The sequence below is a fragment of the Cololabis saira genome, chromosome 10 (assembly GCF_033807715.1).
Source record: "Cololabis saira isolate AMF1-May2022 chromosome 10, fColSai1.1, whole genome shotgun sequence".
In the NCBI taxonomy this organism is placed as follows: domain Eukaryota; kingdom Metazoa; phylum Chordata; class Actinopteri; order Beloniformes; family Belonidae; genus Cololabis; species Cololabis saira.
Genome location: NC_084596.1, coordinates 15,080,822 through 15,103,929, shown reverse-complemented (window position 1 = coordinate 15,103,929; position 23,108 = coordinate 15,080,822). Strand labels below are relative to the sequence as shown.

General features: G+C 40.4%; 1 protein-coding gene across 1 annotated transcript; it reads right to left on the bottom strand.

Annotated features, from left to right (window-relative positions):
* Window positions 1-1,603: 1,603 nt before the first annotated feature.
* On the bottom strand, window positions 1,604-18,621 carry mppe1 (metallophosphoesterase 1). The gene is made up of 9 exons (XM_061731783.1): window positions 18,090-18,621; window positions 17,868-17,976; window positions 16,365-16,468; window positions 13,679-13,759; window positions 12,739-12,847; window positions 11,727-11,798; window positions 8,886-9,008; window positions 8,535-8,675; window positions 1,604-2,544 (listed from the first exon to the last, which is right to left on the bottom strand). Exons 1-9 carry the CDS (start codon window positions 18,317-18,319, stop codon window positions 2,359-2,361), a joined length of 1,155 nt encoding a protein of 384 aa, XP_061587767.1. The 5' UTR covers window positions 18,320-18,621; the 3' UTR covers window positions 1,604-2,358.
* Between the last annotated feature and the right edge of the window lie 4,487 nt (window positions 18,622-23,108).

The window sequence follows — 23,108 nt, the reverse complement described above, 5'->3', positions numbered from 1 at the left end:
TGCTAAGTTTGCTTTAGTACCACATCTGACCACACGGCGGCAGGATATTCACAAGAATCAAAGTGCACCTATAACCAGATAAAGAAGATAGAGATCTCCACTCTAGCAGAGGGCTGTCAGTGGCTTTTCTGTCCGCACAAGTGGTCAGGTGGTGTTACTACATATAGTGGCTTTAATGGTACAACACTGGGATTTCCAGATCTTGAGGTCTCTGCATCCCATCACATCTTCTCTGATAGATCAGCTCTCGTATCGTTTCCTCTGCAAATGTATTCACAGTTTAGAGCTACAGACGGTGTAAATAATTAAACAAACTATGGGTGTGTTCTGCTTAGCTGCACGCTTGTTTCCTGCTATGCCATCCCCACTTACTGGGACACCCAACTGAGCCAAATAACCATGGTGGTAACCCCTCAGTTTGTCTGCTGTAGAAAAAGACTGCAAAATCAGAGGAAGTGTTACTTTGCTGTGCAAGTGCAGGGAGCATCAAAATCTGATGCTCTTACAGGGTCTGTGTTCATTTTCAGGTATTTCGTGTTATTAAAGTGCCCCAGTGGGCCTTTTTAGATTTAAAATTGTCCCAGGTACTTTTAGTATGGATGTTGACACTGACGCTCGCTGATATTTACTTCAAACTACTTCTAACAAACAGCGTGGTGTTTATATTGTCAGCACACACACAGCTGTAATTTTAAACTATAATTTCCTGATAAGATGAGACAGAAATATGTGGATTACATTTCATAAAAAACGAAAAAAAAAAAGGCTGTTTAATTTAGTCTCCTTGCCAGTTGTTTGTACCTCTGAGTAAAAAAAGAAAAGGCAGTTTCATTTAAAGTATTGGACATAATGAGGTGTGAAGACGGATGTAATGTAATTGAGTAATTATAACTCGTAATACAGAGATTTTAGTAATTATTTCTGCAATTAGATGTATTCTTTGCATCTAATTATGTCCATATTTCAGAGAAAAAAAAGTTGGGAAAATAATTCTGGATGATTATAGAGTGATTTATTTTAGAAATTTGAGTTAATTAAGTATTTGAGTAAAAACTCAAACAGATCTGAAGTGTTTCAATGCTGATGACAATTTACACACCCAAATAATTCTCCTCTAAGCTTCTTGTAATGTGAGGATTTGCTGATTGCCATGTTAGATTCCTCAGATGTGAGATATTTTCAGTTTGCACAAGGTTTAAAGTCACATCCGACTCTAGGTTTCCTGAACCTGCAAGTTACTGAGCAGAATAAAGGCGCTGTCACATTATAAAAACCTCAAAAATGTTACACACTCCAGCTACGTATGTATTTCAGTTTATTCTGATTATCTGATCAAGTTTCAGGCCTCATGCTGAACGCCAGGGCTCGTCAGGAAGGCCTGATCTGATTAATAAATTAATTTGACGCTGGAGTGTGAAAACATTCCTGCGTTTTCTTTTCTTTGGTTTCCAACGGTCAGTACTTCAGTATTATCCTTGGTGTGCGATACTTTTGTTTTCATATTGACTTTTTTTTTTTTTTTTTTGATTCATATCAAGTCTTTTTGAAATATTTGTATGCAGTGTTGTTGTGGTTTTGGTTGACTGAGTTACACCAGCTCGTATTTAACCAGCAGAAAACTCTTTATTATTTACATTTCATCAGAAACCTTTCAACAATTTTGGCAAGAAACCTTCAAAAACATGTGGCACAGAAAACCAGAGATAAATACTTTTCTCTTAATGAACAATCTTGACATCAACGACATGACCAGGGCTCAGAGTGAAATGGTCGTAGTGCTTATGGCTCACAGGTAGCATCAGAGTGAGAGACAAACGTACGAAAATAGATATAACTCACCACCTTAAACCAGACTGATATTCAAAGTTATTTACAGATTAACTTCTTTGATTTGTCTTTCTTAATGCCACGTTTGTGTGCTTTCTAAAACCTAAAGACGGTCACAGTCCAGCTGCTTCATTTTCCAAAAGTTAGGAACAGAAAAGGAATTTAAAACAGATGGTTTGTAGCAATTTCGCTCACATCACACCATCATCATCATCACCAGTCGTCACCGATGGACTTAAAAAACATTTAAAATAAATACTCATGATCTTCACAGTGTAATCACATTTAAAAATAAATATTCATGGCCTTCAAAGTGTAATGATACATTAAGACAAACAAATGGAGGCTGGGTGAGCAGACCAGATGCATCCCGCCCGAGGACAGCTGGAACAGAATCCAGACCCCTGTGGCCCTCAAACATGATGAAGGGGATATAGAAAAACGACAGATGGGACAGATCAACAGATTTTTGGCAATAAACCTTTGCAGAGTGAAGCTGGACACGCAGCGGTGCACTGTGGGTAACGTAGTTCACAGAGACTTGTGCTTCCCCAGCAGGCAGAGGCTGAGGCACTGCAGCAGGCCCTTCATCCACAGGCAGTGGCCCAGGACCAGCAGCAGCAGGCAGGCGCCGGCCGAGCAGTACACGCCGATCACCGTGCTCTCCTCCGGCAGGAAACACTTGGACAGACTGTAACTGGCGGCAGACACCGACGCCTGGGTTGAAGGAGAGGGAGGGAGGAGAGTGGGAAGGAGAAACGGGAGAGATGGAGGTGATGCAGGTGTTTCCAACTTTGGCCACCAGGGGGCGTCCAAACATTACAAATGTGAACAATTTTCAAAACGTTCATATTTTAAGATTTGTACTAGTCAAATAACCAAATTTGGTCACTTGAATACACAGATGTAGTATGAAAAAAAGTTACAAAAAAATAACCTTTCAGAGTTGATATTTCAAAATGAAAAGTATTTCATTGACTGCCCTAAAAACAGTTAATCAATAACTGTATATCATTGTGGGGCAACACGGTGGCTTGGTGGTTAGCACTGTTGCCTCACAGCAAGAAGGTCCCCGGTTCGACTAAGGCCAGGGTCTTTCTGTGTGGAGTTTGCATGTTCTCCCCGTGTTTGCGTGGGTTCCCTCCGGGTACTCCGGTTTCCTCCCACAGTCCAAAAACATGCATAGTAGGTTAACTGGTGATTCTAAATTGCCCGTGGGTGTGAGTATGTCTGGTTGTGTCTATGTGGCCCTGCGATGGACTGGCGACCTTTCCAGGGTGAACCCCTGCCTTTTGCCTGAAATTAGCTGGGATAGGCTCCAGCAGACCCCCGAGACCCTGCAGAGGATAAAGCGGGTATAGATAATGGATGGATGGATGTATATCATTGTATAAGATTTAGAGAATCATGAGGAAGGCTCCGTGCAAGGCTGAAGGTCAGAACTGCTGGTGATTTTTGTTCCTTCTACACTGAAAAGGGACATGAACCTCTCCTGGAAATCACTGCATGGGATCAGAAACACTTCAAGAGGTCACCGTCTGTGAACACAGTTCACAGGGAAATCCACAACCGTGGCTTACAGCTCTATCGCACAAAGCAGAAGTCACAGGTGAACCACAGGGAACCACCAGCTTTTTATCAGTGGTTAGTTCAATAGCCTGCATCTCTGATGATATGGAGTGTCAAGCCTTTGTCAGGCTGGTGTGGTGAGGACCCAGATGCAGGAGAGAGAGGGAGGCCGGAGGCAGGAGTTCTCAAAAAACAAGGATTTATTTCCAAAAAAGGAGGCAAGAGGCAAAAACCAAAAGTGCTGCTTGGCAGGATAAAAACTAACAGGAAAAGGGATCAAAACCTGGAGCAACAACAGGAACCATGGAAGGAAGCACAGTACGGACCGACCGGGAACAAGGGAATGACAAGACCAGATATACTCGGGATAACGAGACACGACGAGACACAGGTGCAGACAATCAGGGCAGATGGGACACAGGCGGGGCAAAACAGAAACTCAAAGACTGGGGGGGAAGTGTCAAACCCTGACATGGAGCTGCATTAATGCCTATGGCAGGGACAGCTTACACATCTGGAAATGATTGCTAAATGCTGAAAAGTATTAGCATAGAGGTTATAGGAGATCTGCTCCCATCCAGACAATGGCCCAATCCCAATTCTCCTTCACTCGCCCTTCTTTTCTCCACTCGCACTTCTTTTCTTCCCTAAGCCCTAAAAAAGAAGGGGGAGATTTTAGGGCACTTGAGATCTAGGGCACTTGGCCCAGGTGCCTGTCCCATTTCTCCCCCTACCCCTCGTTTTCATCCCTAACCTGATCAGGAAGCTGAGAGCCAAAAGCTGTTTTAATTTCAGCTGTAGCGCTGTTAATATGGCACTTTATTAAGTTTTAATATTTTTTCAGGTATAATGGTAACCTTAAGATCCCCAACCGGGGCTCAGTTTATCCAAATAACGCCTGTTAAGAAATTTGACCCGATGTTTTCGGAGATGAGAAGAGCCGCCGCCCCCGGGGAGCAGCCTCAGCTCACAGCCCGAGAACAGACGTCTCCGCCGGGTCAGGCTGCTCCGTCAGCCCCGGGAGAGACACTCTCTCCCGGGACGCAGCTCTGTTGAGAATCACGCCGGCTGAAATAAATCATTTAGGAAGATGTTGGTTTAATAGATGAAATCTAACAGTTGTAGCTACGCCTGTTAAGAGATTTCTGTCTGCCGGGTCCGGAGTTTGGGTCCGCGTTAAATCGACGCAGAGCCTACGGCGGAGGTTGCGTAACCTCCGCCGTAGGATCTGCGTTGGTGTAACGCGGAACCATAAATACCTTTATTCTGGCGTGATCTTCCGCAACTTTATCTGAAAGTGTGTAAATTACCCAGATAACAGCTGGATTACTTTGTGGTTTCTGAAGACTATTATATCAGAAACATCCAAAACAAATCTGACGAGTCACAGGATTATTTCTCTCTATTTCTCTGAGACCAGTCTGCCTGTTTGCCTTCGGTCGGCGAGTCAAATCGACGCAGAGCCTCTTTTTTTCATACCCCCTCGCTCGCCAAGTCAGCATCTGAAATCCCTCGATTTGAAGGGGCTATTCTCAGCCCCTAGCCCTCGTTATGCCCCCTCCCCCTAGGTGAAAAGAGGAATTGGGACACCACTACCTTCACGGGAACGCGCAAAAGTTAGGGTTAGGGAAGAAAAGGAGGGCGAGGGGGAGTATTGGGACGCACCCAATGCCTCTCTTAGGGAAGACCTTGCATATTTCAGCAAGACAATGCTAACATATTACATATTACATCCATCACACCAGCCTGGCTTCACAGGAGAAGAGCCTGGGTGCTGAACTGCAGTTCACCTTTCACCAATAGAAAATATTGCCTTTTTACCTTTTAACTACCTCCTCGCACTACTGTAGATACCTCCACACTCATGTAAACTCAAATCTGTGTAAATCGCATAATCACATCTCATCTGTTCATAATATATATTATCATTCATTCATATCTGACCTGCACCTTATAACAACAGTTATTTATTAATCTGCACTATGTACATACATATTTATATACAGGACTGTCTCAGAAAATTAGAATATTGTGATAAAGTCCTTTATTTTCTGTAATGCAATTAAAAAAACAAAAATGTCATACATTCTGGATTCATTACAAATCAACTGAAATTATTTTAATATTGCTGATTATGGTTTACAGTTTAAGATTAAGATTCCCAGAATATTCAAATTTTTTGAGATAGGATATTTGAGTTTTCTTAAGCTGTAAGCCATGATCAGCAATATTAAAATAATAAAAGGCTTGCAATATTTCAGTTGATTTGTAATGAATCCAGAATGTATGACATTTTTGCATTAGAGAAAATAAAGGACTTTATCACAATATTCTAATTTTCTGAGACAGTCCTGTATATATGTGTATATGTTTATTTAACTGCATAAGCACTTCTGGTTAGATGCTAACTGCATTCCGTTGCCCTGTACTTTTGACATGTGCAATGACAATAAAGTTGAATCTAATCTAATCTAATCTAATATTTGGCACAGAATGAGACAAAACATCTGAGGATGAAGGTCCGGGACTGTTGAACAGTTAGAATCAAGCGTCAGACAAAAGTGGGACAACGTTCCTCTCCTGAAACTGCAGTAATTGGTCTCCTCTCTTCCCAGATGTTAACAGACAGCTGTTAAAAGCAGAGAGGATGCCACGCAACATCACCCTGTCCCAGCTTTTTTTAGATGTGTTGCTGCCATCACAGTCAAAATGAGTCAATATTTTCCACGAAACGGCAAAATGCCTCACTTACAAGTTCATCTGACAAGTTGTTTGTATTCTGTTGGGAATAAAATAACAGTTAATGAGATCTGCAAATCACTGCTTTTATTTACAGTTTACACAGCTTCCCATTGAACTAATGTGGTGGAACCGACAGCTCAGGTTTAGTTGACGGATTCAGAAAGCATCAAGTTCAGGGTTTGTTCAACCTCCTTTCTGGAATACCCTCCAGGTCTTCATACACAGCTCTGGCTCTGGAAACTGGAAGCAGATTGTGTCCCCTGAAACCATCACAAACGCTGCTCCAACGAGTCGCTAACAGGGCGAGGGGTCGGTACTTGTGCACATAAAATGGGGGAGGGTATGGAGGTGTGAGAGGTCATGCTGGGATGTTTTCTCAGAGTGGAGGAACGTGGAGGGAGGAGGTAGCACTCCATCGGTGCGTCCGAAATGCCATACTAAACAGTATATACTAAAAAGTATACTTAAGTTCGGCACACTTTTGAGTAAATATCAGTAGTGTGCATTAATTCGGACGTACTACTCAGAGCGCACACGTCACTTCCTGCCGTTGGGAGGAAGTGACGTGTCACAGCAGCGGTAGCAGCTCCGCTCCGCTCTTTCCTGTTTATCCTGGCCGAAACAAGATGACATTATATAATATTATTATATATTAATATTATAATATTAATATTATACAATAATAATATTATACTTAATATTATACTTATGACATATACAGTACGTATCACCAAAGATACTCTATACAGAAGATAACGCATTACCGTTTCTGCCAATGGTATGAAATGGTATCCACTTCCTGTCTCCTAAGTTGGCGTGGTCGCCCCACATCGTTTTGGAAGTGTTGTGAATGAGATACAGTACAACTTAAATATCTTCGCCTTATTTTGCCGCTCGTTTTTTTTATCTGCTACTTTAATGTCTGATATCAACCTGATATTAATCATCGGATCAGTCTAATATTCTTTTTTCCTTCCAAAAATACTTCAATAATAACAATAACAGTATTATTAAGCAAAGAAGCAAGTTTTATTTTAGTTTTAAAGTTTATCCGATGGGAAAACAACGTTGGCAGTTCTGCAGTGACCGACGATCTCTGAATCAGCACCACCAGAGAGGAGAGCTATGAGAGCCAAATCTTGCGAGAGTGCATTGCTCAGACAGAGACATGTCTCAAACAAAGTTAGTTTTCTCCTAATCTGTCAGTCTGAATATTGCCATTTTGGTGTCAGACTGTTCAGAAAGTATGTGGCTTTTGAAAAATGGGTCCCATATTTACTTAGGTTACTATGGGGCGAAGGAATTGGTAATAATCTGTGCTCACGTTCACTTTTCCCATAGGACTCAATAGACTCAGGACCTGCTTCCTGTCTCCTAAAGGGGCGGGGGAGTGGGGAAACCCACGTGACACAGATACAGGAAACACAACCGTAGTGGGGGGTCTCGTTTATAAAACTTCTCTGGTATCACTTAGCAACCAAATACCGCTGCATTGCATTGTGGGAAGTTTCTGCTTAGCTAGTGTCCATCAATCCACACTAATACATTTCTCCGGAATTAGTATGGATAGCGCATACTATTGAGTACGTACTAATGTTTCGGACGCACTAAAAAATCTCACATACTGTTTTTGCATACTCATTAGGGTGGAAGTATGGAATTTCAGATGCAGCCCATGTTTTTGTTGATGTTTTGTTTCAAAAATCAACTAATGTGACGTCATCAAGAAATCCCTTACCCTACCTTTAACTGTTCAGCACAACTTCATGATCATCAGCTCCTAAATGGTTCTCATGCTGAAGTGGATACGGCGGTCTGCTGCTTGATGCAGAGCAGGGAGGGCTTTTTAGCTTTTTCACTGAAAGTTGCAGGCCGCTGATGCACAGACAGCAACTCTAGAAGAGCAACTGTGAACCAAAGTGTCGGACTAAGATCTGAACACACAAAATGCCAATTTACTCTCAGATTTGGCTGCAAGATCTACTCATCTCGCAGAGGAGGGGTGGGCGCTCTCAAGCTGAAAAAGACTGCTGGTTTTGTCCACTATGTCCCGGAGATAAAAACGGCCTGATGTGAAATGAAAAAGGGAAAAATGTGCAGAATGTGGGTGAGTAAAAGGAGCATGACATGGTTTTAAAAAATCATGATTCTTCTTGTTTGGTGATGATGCAATCAGGTCTAATGAATATTCATAGAAACCTGCAGAAGCACTTTAGCTTCAGTTAGGAAGATGTTGGTGAAAAATGAAGATATCAGGGAGAAACAAATATCTACGGGATCTATATATATCTATATCTATAGGCTCTAAAACTTCCCATCGGTGATGCGTCATCTCAGTTTTCTCCTCCATCACCTGTCTCCTAACAACCGTCTCTGAAGCTCGTGTTTTCACTCACCAGGATGAAGCTGGGGTTGTTTCTGTTCCTCCAACTGAAGGACGGCACGCTGATTTCTGGGTACTTGTTGTCATGGAGAACTTCGCATCCGCTGTGGGTGTGTCCGCTCAGGATGAGTCGAGGCTTAAACCACTGCAGCAGCTGGGGAGAGAAAGCCACATCCACGTCAGGAAGGTGCTCTCTGCTCTCTTACGTGGCTGGTTTCATCATCGGCGTCTGACATTTCTATACGCCGGTATTTCCGGACTGCTGAGATTTGTTTCATTGGATGAAAGCGCGTGACAAAGGATCCACGCGGTGTGGGATGATGGGAAGAAAAAAGAAAGGGCAAAGAGACTGCAGAGCACTCACCCGCTGGGAGGCCTCCTTAGACAGCACGTCGTACTTCTCTCTGAACAGCAGGTGTCGCTCTTCAGGCGGAGCGGCGTCCTGACCCGTGCAGCTGGCGTCACTCACTCTGTACAGAGGATAATGCTGTGCAGCACAGCGGACAGTCATGCTTAACAATCCACTACTAACCTTTGTGTTTAGTTTCATTTGTATTTTTTGGTCATTAACAGAACCAGCATGCACGGATCTCAGTAAAAGGCCTAAATATTGAACCGGAACACCAATCTTTCATGCTTTAGAACAAAATATGTTCAATTTACTCATCAGTCATTGTCATTTATATCAGGAAAAACATTGACATCCCACAAATTAAGCTTCTTAAGGATGTAAACTGTTGTATATCATTGTTTCAAATCGTTACATGAAATATATTTAGATGATGAAATAGTAGATGGGGCTTAAAAGGCCGAGCAGAACATCTGCATCCTCACAGATGATTGATGAAAATCAGTTTATTTTTTTGTCTCAAAAGTTTTCTCGTATAAATTTTTTTTTTTTTTTGCACTACCCTTTGTATCCCTCTGCAGCTCTGGCAAACTGCTGATTGCAGATTGGTGTAAACTGAATCCATGCAGGAATGTCATCACTGACAGAAGATTTAAAAAAAGAAAAACCTCTGGTATGCCCCAAAGAACAAAAAAAGAGATTTAACTGGAGCTGAAAGGCTCAACCAGCACTGGGTGAACTAGTTGGGTGAGGGTGTGAATCCAACGGATGGAAGTGCTGTGAAAGTCCTGCAGCATTTGAAAAAGTGAGTGAAAGTTTATTTGGCAGCTATAGAGTGAAGAAACTAAACCTTTACTGAATATTATCATGTTTAACGTTAATAAAACATGCTGGGACTGTCATTTTTGTAGGTTTAATTAAAGAAAAATACGCCAATCCCATTGTTTTTACAGGAAATGCTTTCCTAAAATGGGAGTATTTCCTGTAAAAACAACCAAGTGTTAACCACATTTTGCGTGAAAACAAATCAATTCTCCGGAAATCAAAATTTAGAGGTTAATGATGCGGTGAGTGGCGAGTAAGCCGTCAGATATTTCCTTCCTGTTCCTGTCAGCTTTGTAGCGAAGACCCGCAATCCTAGATTGATTTTCATTCACCCACCTTGTTATGTTTCTCAAACAGACCAGAGCAGTGGCTCTTTGCCTCCCCGCTTTGATCAGGCGAGACAAAAATAATTATTTGAAAGAGGTCTTTTTATATTCCTGGTTCACGCATTTTTAGAAGTGCTAAAAGGATTTTGTCATCTCATTTGAGGGGTGAAAACACCTCATCTTTGCACACAAATGTCAACAAAGCTGAAAAAGAAAACGAGCTTTGCACTTGTCACAGATATGCAGACTAATATGTGTTAAATTCATCATATTAACTGTAAAGTTTTTAACCCCAAAAGGACACTTTCTGGTTTAAGATGCCCCCGGTTCTTTCACTGGAATAAAAACAGCTCAAAACTGTGTTGTTTTCTTTTTCCTCATTTAGATTTACTTGATAGTTTGTTCCTGTATGTACGTGCAACCTTTTGATCCTCCAAGGACGAGGATTTGAAATAACTTCCTCATCGTTTGCATTTTTGAAGGAAAAAAGTGAGCTGTCGTTGAAGCAGGTACTGTATGTGCAAACAGAAGGGCCAGGAATCCACAAAAATCACAGGAGGGAGGCAAAAAATCATTCACAAAAGATAATTCACACTTCTAGCAAAATGCAGCAGGCATAATTAAGCTCGGGTACAAAAAGCAGTGAAAGAATTCCCATGGACGAGGTCACGGGACGACAGAACAAGGGCAAACCGGTGGACTAGAAAGCTGCAGAGGGAAACAAGATTCCTTAAAATCAGTCAGATAAAACCGGATAACCAGTAGCTGCTGAAACCACTGAGGAACTAAGGAAGAAGAAGGAAGCAAAACAAACACAAAGAAAAATAAATGATGAACCTGAACGAGTATTGAGATACCAGATGAATTATACACAAGTGCAAACACATCCATCAAAGAGCATTTTTTTGAAGACTTTGATATCTGCTGAGGATGATGTGGCATGTTAATGAAAATTTGAAAAAAACTGACTCATGTTAAGAAAAGATAAATCTAATATAAATGCTGTCCTATTTAGAAGACGGAGCAGCAGCGGTCAGAGGTGCAGCCCGCCTCTCGCTGCATGGCGGCTGGGACAGACTCAGACCACCCACGGTCCTGGACGGGATGAAGCGGGTGGAGAAAACAGATGGATCGATTTTCAAGGGGATTTTCGCTCAAGAACTTAATGTTTCTCAGAGGTCTTTTGAGAAGTTTTCCAAGTAACCAAAGAGCCAAAGGTTGTTGTGCTTGGCCTTGACAGTTGTGGACTTGTCCCTGATTGAATTAACTAATAAGGGATCACACAGAAAGTTTGCAGCGTATCCACTCGCTGCTGCTCGTCCTGTTCGTCCTGAAACTGCTGAAGTGAGAAACGAGGGACAGACTCACTGTGGCCGCTTCTGAGGTCAAGCTTAGTGAGTCTGAATTAAACCAAGTGGATTACTTCAAGGAGATGCTCTCCGGAGGAAAACAAAGAAGAGAATATTGTGCTTAAAAGATTAAAGCTCACGCTGCCAAAGCTTCATATTAACTTAAGCTGAAGCTCGCCCCAAATCAGTGGTGTGGTTTTGGAGGCCATCTTTTATGGCTGCAGTGCTGGGACATCAGTAACACCAGGGAGGACATTCTTTTAGCAAGGTTTTGGAACAAAGGACAGCTATTTCTCGGCTGCTTGAAGCAGAAATTCAGAAAGAGAGTGCATGCAGACAGGAAGCATCCAGATTACCTGTAACATGATGGGGGCCGTGGGAGGATAGGCCTGCGAGCCTTCGCAGCTCTCCATCTCTTCGCTGCTGGACTGCAGGTTCAGAAGGAGATGTCAAAAGTTAATCAGCTGACGTTTTACACATCCTGAATGCAATCAACTTTCTTTACCTCCTGGATGTGAAACATGTATTAGATTATAAAACAATGCGAATTTTGTATTGCTCACTTATTTTGCCTTATTTTAGTTATTGTGTCGAAGTTTGGGGGAATACATACACAACAAATATCAAGCCTTTGTTTATTTTACAGAAGAGAGCAGTACGGATCATACATAAAAAGGAGGCAAGAGAACTCACCAATGGATTTTTTATCAATGCAGGATTAATTAAATTTAAAGATATTGTTGAGTTACAGACTTTATTAGTTATGTTCAAGGCAAAAAGCAGAATATTGCCTGTGCCTAACGTTTTTTTGTGTTTAGTTCAGAAGATAAGGACCATAGGAGGAAATTTGATCTTAAACATCCGTTTGCACGAACTACTTTAAAACAAATGTGTATTTCAGTATGTGGTGTAAAATTATGGAACTCCTTAACAACTGATTTAAAGGATTGTAAAAATATTCACCAGTTCAAGAAATTGTATAAAGACAACACAATCAGACAATATGAATTTAACGGGTAAAATATCTTTGTTGTTTTTTGTTTTTGTATTGTTGGTGAGTTATTATGTATGTTTTCTTATTTTTTTGTTTTGTTTTTTCATTATTTCTTTTTTTTGGTATTATATAAGTAGTGACTGTTGAACAGACGGACAGACCATCTTCATATGAATTGTTTTATTTTTTTTTGAGAAAGGGGCTTGTTATATAAGGCTTTCTTCTTCTTGCCCCTTTTCGATCATGGAATGGAATATGTATTTGAACTATTTCCATGATACGGAATAAATAAAAATGAAATGAAATGAAAAAAAAAAATTAGATGTGCAGAATGGTCATTATTTACAAGGTGACTTGCAGAGATGTCGTCCTACCTGAATAGAACATTTGATGTCCCTGGAGAGTTTCATCAGCTCCTTTTCCACCGACTGGCAGATGGGACATCCGTCGCCGTGCAGCGCGACGCTGTTAACCAGCAGGAAGCTGCAAAGAGGAGAGTCTTGGTCAGACTCGATGAAGCAGCACCCGGGCTGCAGGAAAATGCATCATCCCAGGAAGAAATCGTATTGATCCTTACAGAACTACGACTACATTCTGGTCACTTATGTGCAACAGTAAGAGATTCACACCCAGTACTTCTGGGGTATTCTGTTTCTGGTGTTCACAAAACTCAAAAGGGAAATATCTGGGCTCCAGCGTTCAAAAGCTCCTGACTTTGACTGCTGATTTAGAGCCGAAAATGTGTGAAGAGAGCAAATTCAAAAGGCAAAACTGAAACCGAACAGTGAGCCAAGGCTTTAAAGCCAAGAGGAGCAGAGATCCACAGCAAAATCCCTGCAGACTGTGACTGTGAGTGACCCCTCTGTCACAATGGCGCATTGTTTCTGCATTATTATGAAAATTAACAGTCCCCAGAACACAATCTGACATGGAGGAAAAGTGCTGCTGTACAGACTTCTGTGGGTGGCAGCGCCGCAAAAAGTTGTGGGTAAAGTTCACAGCAAAAAACATCTGTTTGAGTGCAGCTGCTCTCACTAATTAATTACACTACATGATTATAATTGCTATGTTCTCACATTTTGAGGTTTTAATCAAGGGATTAAAAACCTTTAAAGGCAACGCTATGAAAACCGTGTTCAGGCTTTTTATACTGAGCATTAATATTCAATTTTTTAGTCATCACCCTAACCGTACTCACGGAAAATTCTAAATGGACGACATAATCAATCAGGAATGGGAGTAAATTAGAGTCACATTTTCTCCCTGCATCTGTGCAGGAGGTGTCGGTATATGTCAGATCCTCACGTCACTCACTTTACCCCCTTCTTGGTAATGATCCTGGTGGAGGAGGCGTTGAAGACCTTTTCAAAGCGCTGCAGCTTGAACCAGTCCATCCTGCAGGGAGACACGACGCATCTGTCACACGGCATGAAAACCTGCTGCTCAGTCTGTCACGTTTGTCGTGCACTGCTAAATGAGAGCAGCGCCAGCTCACTTCCTGCTGCACGGGGAGAATCAAAGTACCTATGTGCTGCCTGCGTGTCTCCGCAATCCCCAATTCTCTCAATTACACACATCAGACTTTAAGATGTTAGGTGATTTTTATGCATCACGTTGCTTTTGTGTCTCCTGGGAAATTAAGAGAGAAAATGTCCTACAAAACAACGCTCACAAACAAGGAGAGGAGACTGTAAATGTGAGAGATCTGTCATACATTATGATCCATTACAACATCAACCAAAATATACACATCAAAGGCTCAAAAATGACACCAATCAGTGCCCTCTGAGATTACATTTTCATAAATTCTAAATAAATGATGATGACTTAAGTTAAGGGGACGCTACCTTTTTTTTTTTACTGATAATTTTTATTTTTATTTCTATTTGTTTTGATTGAGTAATTAATTACATTTTTTTTTTGGGGGGGGGGGGGGTTATTTTCATACTGAAACATATATAATAAATGATGCATCTTGAAAATTAAATAAATAAAATTTAAAAAAGAAACATTTGAGATTATCACATTAAAACAGACTCAGTTTTGTTCTCAGATGTTTCTGCGTAGGTCCAAACGTTTGTGTCTGCAAAAGTTTGGGCACATTGTAGTGAGTTTATGTTTGGATGTGATAATTCTGTAGTGTTCATTTTTTATCTCCAACATCACGCTGTTTTCCAAACTGAATACTACACACTGCTTATGGAGTATACAGGATGTACTGCATACTGTCCCGGCAGTTGTTGTTAGGATGCAGTAAGCTACTGTAAAAACACCTATGGAACACTAACTGAAGCCGGTTACGAGATCACTCCCACCAGCTCTCACTGTAGTGGCACACGGCATAATGGGATATACTGTAGGTAGACTGGTTAGTGTGCTAGACATGTTCCTGGAGGAAGTAAACCACTTCTCACATACTGCATTTGTTCCTACAGTTCCAGTTGCTCTGTGTTTATATACTTCCTTTTTCTCTCGCTCTTTGCCAAATCATGTGTTCTTCATGACTTCATGATTTTTCTAGTCTTGATTATTCGTGTTAATTCTTAAGTATCTGATCTCACCTTGGTGAAGGTGTTTGGTCCTGGGACTGTCTGTCATGTTACTGATGTTAAAGTCTTGATTTTTGACACTCGTTCTGTTTCTTGATTCTAAGACTATTGCAATCATGAAGCACTTAACTGTTAAAGGCAGGGTAGGTGATTTCTGGACGATGCCACGTCTGTTGATATTTGAAACAAAACATTCAGAAACCTCCTTTCACCCACCCACCAGTTAGTGCTCCCAAGAAAGCAAAACCCCATTACAAAAAAGAAGTCTTCCTCTGCCTGGGATTGTTTTTTTTTTTTGTTTTTTTTGGGGGGGGGGGGTTTCAATGTATTCTGGGTTAGAAAAGCATATAAATTCACTTAACTTGCCTTTAATTTCACTTCGCTGACTGACTGAATGCCATTGCACTTACATATCTATTGACCCTTTGATTATATGAATCTGATGTCTGAAAAGCATAGCCTAAACATATAGATGTATAGCAAATTTAAATGTGTTTACGTGAAGACATTTCAAGTTGTCGCACATAACATCCATATCTGCAGCCCGATCATACATCATACAGCCTGTTCTCCAGGTCTCAACCAAGATTAAGCAGTTCCACCTCGCACCGTGAGATCATTCTATCTCATCAAAGTTTTATCTGAAAACTTTTTTTTATTCAGTGAATAAAAGAAAAAATTTGAATAAAAAAAAAAGAAAAGTTTTGGACTTTGGAATTCAAAGGAGCAAACATTATTCATGGCTGCAGTTTCAAAGACATATATAACAATACCACAGGCCCTTATGTAAGTGCGCCATGTAGGTGCTTTCTTTTGTCTATATATATATAAAAAAAAAGGAAGAGAGAGTGGGCAAACTGTGTATTTCTGGTGTGTATATTTCTAGTGTGCTAGTGGAAGATGAAATAAGAAATAAAAGGCAGACTTTAAAGAAACGCGCTGTTTCTGGCTTCAGTGAGGACGTTTGTTGTCTATTGATTGAATTTGTTGGAAGTATTCCTCCTTCTTTGTCCTTTGAGCGACATCATAGAGCGCGCAACCTGTGGTTTCAGTGATGACGTGAACTCTGAGTGCATTTGCTGCACCCAGTACTGGCGTTATCTAACAAAACTCCTGACAGACTCACACGTCAATATTCCTTAAAGGCTATGAATGTAAGGTGGACAAACTCGTCTTGTCTCTTTTGTTCGCCTGCTCTGCAGAGATGCCGGGTTTCACGGACATTTTACTGGTGGCACATTAACGCCTTTCTGAAAATACTTCTGTAACCAGGGCAGCCAACAATGACGCTCAGAAACCACTTCACCCAGGTAGTCGGGGGTGTTTCTAGCTCCTCTCCACTTTGTACAGCTTCACTAGAAACTAAAAGCCAAACAACCAGGCCTGGAGGACAAAAGGAGTTAAATGAAAAGGAGTAAAACAAAAGAAAAGGATGGGAAGCTTGTTCTTACTCATAATGGAAACCGATGTCGTGATTTCCAACCAGTACGACCAGTTCTGTGTCAGTGGAGTGCCTGAACATCCTGTGGAAGCGGCGCACGTCGTCCTCCCAGTGCTGCAGAGAAACCAGCAAAAACACACAGCTGAAACTGGTATCAGTCACAATTCATCAGTAATTATTATGCTTTACGAAGAAAAGGGAAAAATGTGATATTATGATCATTTTAATATGACATTTTGAGCGTTTGACAGCTGTTCAAAACAAAAAAGGCACTTTCTTTATAAAAAAAGAAAAAACTTTTCATAGATGGATTCTCTTTTAATACATGACCTTATTCTGAAAAGTTGCAGCTTTGAAACAAGCTATGAATCACCTACAAAATCCCAAATATCATCCTATTCTTGTGTTTGAGGGTTTCAAGTTTTTCTTTGTTTTTATGAATGCCTGTTAAAAGCTCCTTGACAGATTTCCAGCCCACATTAAGCTCTGGGAGCTTCAGGCTCCTTTGTTTCCACATTTAGATGACACATAAACCAACGCAGAAATCGATTTTTCAGAAAAATCCCTTTCTGATAAATCCATATTTGCTATCTGCAGACCAAAGGTTAAGCATTTTTTTATTAGTGTATGAACAAAAGAATAAATAAAAGTGCAGAAGAGGAGGTGGTCAAAATGTGGAAATGAAAGAGGAAGCTGATGGGCAACTTAAAAGATTATCCGTCCATCCATCATTTATAGCGGCTTATTCCTATTCAGGGTCACAGGGATCTGCTGGAGCCTATCACGGCTCTCTCCCAGCAAAAGCCCCCCTGGGCAGGACACCACATAAATACAAACAACTGCACACACTCACACTTACAGGCAGACTCACCAGGGAACCTGATGCACATGTTTTTGGACTGTGGGAGGAAGACAGAATATTGAGGAAAAACCCCATGCAATGCACCTGTGTGCTTTTTAAATGAGGTTGTTTTTCTCTCTCTCTTGCTTTCCCTCTCTCTCTTCTTCTTGCTTCATCTAATGGACCCCCTTTGACAGTAATACACCTGTCAGAATTCATATTTTGTTTTCCAAGAGCAGCATGCAGGATGGAGCAAGGTGTTCTGGGAGCGTGCAGGCTGCACAAAAATATAAAACCCTGCAGCATCTGGGCCCAAAACGAGAGAGATGATGATTATGATGATGAGAACTGGACAGTTCCAGCTTCTAGTCAGCATCCAGTTTTCATCCCCCCATTTGCATCATCATCATCATCATCATCATCATCATCATCATCATCATCATCATCATCATCATCATCAGAATCAGAATCAGAATCAGCTTTATTTGCCAGGTTCGAACAATTTCCAACAAGGAATTTGACTCCGGTAGTTTCATCCATCATCATCATCATCATCATCATCATCATCATCATCATCATCATCATCATCATCATCATCATCATCATCATCATCATCATCATCATCACAGTTCCCCCCTAGAGCACTGTTGGTGTATACAGACAATTTGTTACCTTTTGCGAGCTCCACTTGCCCTCGTCGAAGATGTCCCCCAGAATAAAGACTATTTCGGGCCTGAGCAGCCACAGCGCGGTCTGGAAAGCCCTCTCCATCTGCCATTCCCTGCGCGTCAGGACAGATAACCATAATTCAGGCTTTATTTGTTATTTTTGTTGGCCTTAATGATGGGTAGAAGGGGGGGGTGCTTGCCAAAAGGATGTAAAAAAACCAACTACCTCCTGAGCTTGTCGAACCAGTGCCCCCCCACGGCTCCGAGGAGGTGCGTGTCCGACAGCACCATGGCGCGCAGCGCTGCGTCCGCCGGCCGCCCCGCGGTGCGCGGCTCCGGCCAGCCGCACTTCAGGATGGCCGGGTAATATATGAGATACTCGCAGAAGAGGAAGGCGCCCCCGACGCAGACTATCAGCACCACCGCGACCACCCATCTGACGCTGAACCTCGGCATGGCTCTGTTATTGGGAGTTTGGGATGCCCTGAACTGGAGCGCTGGTGGAGAGGATGGAGCGGTCCATGAGACATGTTCACCTCCACCCGGGCTGGAGGAGGTTCAGGGCTGCAGCCGGGTCAGGATGATGCTCATCATGGCAGGATGATGCTGTGGAGGAGAGCTGGAGGAAAGACACAGGTCTACGTCGGGGGAAAAAAACGTAAACGAAATATAAAGTTTAAAACGCCTGCTGTGCTCTTTTGGGGGTGGACGGAGAACAGCAGCATCAGTCCAGCCGCTGCTTCCAAATCAGTCCTGCGGGCAGGTTGAAGCGGCAAGTTAGAGACAACACGACCGCGGAAGACTTTCAAAATAAAACAACCCAAACCACTGCAAATATTACATAATATTGCCATACGTTGTAGTAAACCTTAATTTATTAATAATTACTTGTTAGTTTACTTCTATAGATGCATTTTCAATAAAACAAACCTTGTTGATTAATTCCAAAAAGTGTGCCAGGACAAAAAGATACTATTTGATTTAATTTGATTTATTTTTTTTTTGTAAAAAACAACACTTCAAGAGAAGTTTAAGAAAACAAAACAACAAAACAAAGAATTTCATCCTTTAACACTTGATATCTTAATTTACATGTGCAAAAAAGGAGTAGGAAGATGTGTAAACTTATTTAATCCTACCCCCATTCACTAATCATTTAACCCGTATTTATAAATACTCGCACACTGTACTCAAACTGCTAAATAACAGTATTATTATTATTATTATTATTATTATTATTATTATTATTATTATTATTATTATTATTATTATTATTATTATTATTATATACTGTAATTATACTCACACACATACCTATACATACGTACACATAGTTAAATATTTCTATATATTTGTTCACACCTGCCCATATAAATATTTATATAAATATACTTATTTACACTATACTGTCTCTATTAACTGCATCTGCTCTATATCTATGTATATATATATATATATATATATATATATATATATATATATATATATATATATATATATATATATATATATATATATATATATATATATATATAATATATAACATATATATATACCGTATATTAAACAGTTTAAGGCAGATGAATAAAACAGGTTAACTATTTCTTCATGTAGCAGCAAAAATGACATGTTAAAAAGTGACTAAGATTTGTACAAAAATAACTTTAAATTTACAACACTTGTTGGGACTAGGGGTTACTATTATTATTTACGAAAACGAAGTGAATTAAGAGATTATTGAGTCCTTTTCTGTCTTTAACTTTGAAATAAAAGATAACTTCCGGTATTGTTATCCTAACAACAGCCGACTTGACTTTTTGTTTTAGCGGCAGAAGACATTGAATTAAAATACCTCAACTAAAAGTTATCAAAATAATCCAAACATCAACCTAAAAATACTGTCTTTTTATAAATCACAACAATTATGAATGATCAGCTAACCCACGCACGTGCAAAAAGGTGAAAAGGAAACAACGAGCATGGGACAAATGAGATTAAGTTATTAAGAGAAGAAATCTAATCAGCAGCAGACTGCTTATCAGTGCAGCTCTTTGTCGCCGAAGAAACTGCTCTCATTATGGTCTTAGAGTGAATTAACTTGATAAACCAGTTGGTTTGGAGAGGTATGCACATTTCTGTACAGACAGAGACTGGGAGGTGTTTCACCCTTCACTGCTTTTCACATCTGATCTGACACGCACAGAACGAGGAAGCTGGGTGGAAAATTGAGTTTAAACACAAAGAGAATCTGAAACATGACAGTGTGACTGGAAGAAATGATGCCTAGTTTTTTGCACTCGTGATTGGCTTGTGATCATGAATGGACATTTTTGTCTGTAAAAGCCAGAAAAAGAGGGACACAAGTCTGCCTCAGTCCAGATGTTTGACCTGACCCTGAAGATGATTGTCAGATGCATAACTTGGGCCAAACTTTATGAGTTCTTGCCTTTCACTCTGAAATGAAAAGAAACTGGGAGAGGAACGAACGCAACCTTTACTAGGCAAGGCAAGGCAAGGCACGTTTATCTGTACAGCATTCAACACAAGGTAATTCAAAGTGCTTTACATCAACATTAAAAGCTGCAAGACATAATTAAACAGTAAATAACAAATAAAATGAAATAAAATGATAAGAAAAGAGGTAGAATAATAAAAAGCACAAGTTGTAAAAAAGTAATTACGTTTCTATACGGTCAAAACATACAAAGACGGGGTCAAATACAATATTACAAAAGTAATCTGGCCGATTTGTGCGTTGAATCAGACCAATTTGACAATTCTTTTTGTTTTGATATTTTTATTAGGGGGTAAGGCACAGTTGAACAGGAATAAACAAAAAAAGATATACAGCCTACCTCCTTTTTTTTTTTTTTTGGATTAAGAACAGAACAAAAAATCCACACAAAATAATAATACATGAAAATTATTATATTCTTATATATAAGTAATATTTAAGTATTAAAGCTAAACAGTATGAATTAAAAAATAGATGAATAAAAAGGGGGAGAAAAAAAAAAAAAAAAAAAACCCAAAAACTAAAGAAAAGTAAATAAAAAGATAAATAAAAAGGAGGAAGAAAGAGAGGAATGAGAGAAGAGAGGGAGGGGGGGATCCGTCAATTTGACAATTCTAGAAACATTTTATTCTATCTAATGCTTGTTTGTAACATAAAAAAAGATTCACATAGTGTGAATAAGATATTTTCTAATGTATCATGAGAGTCCTAAAACTGCTGGACTTCTAAAATGTGTTAATAGCTGTTAAGTGAAATCATTGACCTAAAAACCGATGGAAACGTGGTTGCAGTGGTGCAAGATAAGGAAACAGAAGGCATTTTACATCTCTCCACACAACAAAAAAGTCAATACAACTGCTTTATTAACATTTAATCTTCCACACTTACGTCTAAATGGTGTTTTAAAACCCTCCCAGAGCTCCGAGTAATGAAATTAAAGTGGTTGTGGCTTAAGTGAGAGCTGAGAAATGCATATCACTCTAAGAGGTTGCTAGATTGTACATTTCTCCACTGCGAGGCTTTGAAATGCTCTGAATTCAGACTCCGATGAGGTAAGACCCTAACTGTGAAGGAAAACAGGATTTGTAACAGTAAGATGAAATACTTCCTCCCAAGAACACCTTGTGCTGTGTTGCATTTGTCACCAAAGAGACATTTTTGGGAGGGTTTCAACCATGGCTGCGGAATATCACTGTGACTAAACAGAGTCAACGTAGCTTTTGTTGAACGTGATAGCCTTGCAACACGGAGAGAAAACTTGGAGTACTTTCAAATACACCGGCGGCACAAACTCCCTGCTGCTGCCTGAGACTGTAATTTACTCACCAGTTTGCAGCTGTGATTAGAAATAGGTCTAAATGTCCTGATATTTTAGTGTAGTGTCTTTCAAATCACACATAGAAGTCATTTGTCACATCTGTTTTACCTACAGATGCCCTGTGAGTATTCATACCGTGTTATTTTGTATCTTACTGCTTGACCTCTGAGAGAGGAGGGTCATGAAAGCGTGAAATGCTGCCCCAGAGACGAGAGCGTGAGACAGCGTCCTCATTCTTTACTCCTTCCACTCATGAAAACTGGACAAGTATCTCTTTCTGTGTAAGTGGATGGGCCATTAACCTCTTCATAAAATGGCTCTTTAAACAGCTTTCTTCGCTGTAGCTCTTTTGTCATCTCTTATGACATTCTCTTGTAATGATAGGTGAGGTGCAGGTGGCTTCAGAGGGACATGCCCCGGCCTGCTCCGCCCGTGGCTGACACAACCCAAACTGGTCTTCAGGACAAACGATGGTGAGTCCAAATCATAGAGGGCTAGTTCAGACCGTGCCAGAATAAACCTGCAGAAAAACCTGCAGAAAACGAGTGAATGTACATGAGAAGCAGTTATACTCAATGCCGACTGAAACATATTGGTAAAACCTAAACACCTCTGGATGGAAATTTCTAGAAAAATGCCTTTGGCTTCTGAAAAAAAACATTATCAACAAAATATAGCATCCAACCCCTTCTGACGTGCATTTCACTTTGTACTCTGCTACATTCATTCATTTCATAGTTAAACTTATTTAGAATTAAATACCACAATATAGATTGATTGAGCACTCAGAGGGATCAGCTTGGTTCCTAATCAACAGTTCGAGCTTGTGATACTTAACTTTTTAAACATATTTCATGTTTCAATATAACATCATAATACAAGAACACGTTTTATTAATAATCCTGGAATCTTGAGTCATTGCAGGGAACAAGGGGGAAAAAGGTGAGTTTGTATAGTTTATATATCCTGCAAGAAATATCTGACAAGTAAACTTAAAAAGAAGTAGACAGACAGACAGACAGACAGACAGACAGACAGACAGACAGACAGACAGACAGACAGACAGACAGACAGACAGACAGACAGACAGACAGACAGACAGACAGACAGACAGACAGATACTTTCAAAGTAGCAGAAGTAGATCATTCAAAGTAGATAATTCAAAATATTCAGCAGCTATGTAGATGCTCAAAAAAGCAGGTTAGTATGAACGACAAACAGAAAAACTTGGTTGGTAACATATAATAACATAATAATGGTGTAAATGCATGATGCGGTGTAAAAGGTCAACTACCGTGAAGGCTGAATTCAGTGATAGGTGTTTCTAGGCAACAGTGAAGCATGGTGGAGGCATGTCTGCACGTTTGGGGCTGCCGTTCTCCAACTGGAGCTGAGGATTTGGTCCGGATTA

Excerpts from the sequence above, each read along its gene's own strand:
- mppe1 (XM_061731783.1), bottom strand. The coding sequence starts at position 18,319 with ATGCCGAGGTTCAGCGTCAGATGGGTGGTCGCGGTGGTGCTGATAGTC. Across the intron at positions 17,977-18,089 it reads TGGTTCGACAAGCTCAGGAG|GGAATGGCAGATGGAGAGGG; the intron begins GTAGTTGGTTTT and ends CCTGACGCGCAG. Across the intron at positions 2,545-8,534 it reads ACAACCCCAGCTTCATCCTG|GCGTCGGTGTCTGCCGCCAG; the intron begins GTGAGTGAAAAC and ends CCTTCAACCCAG.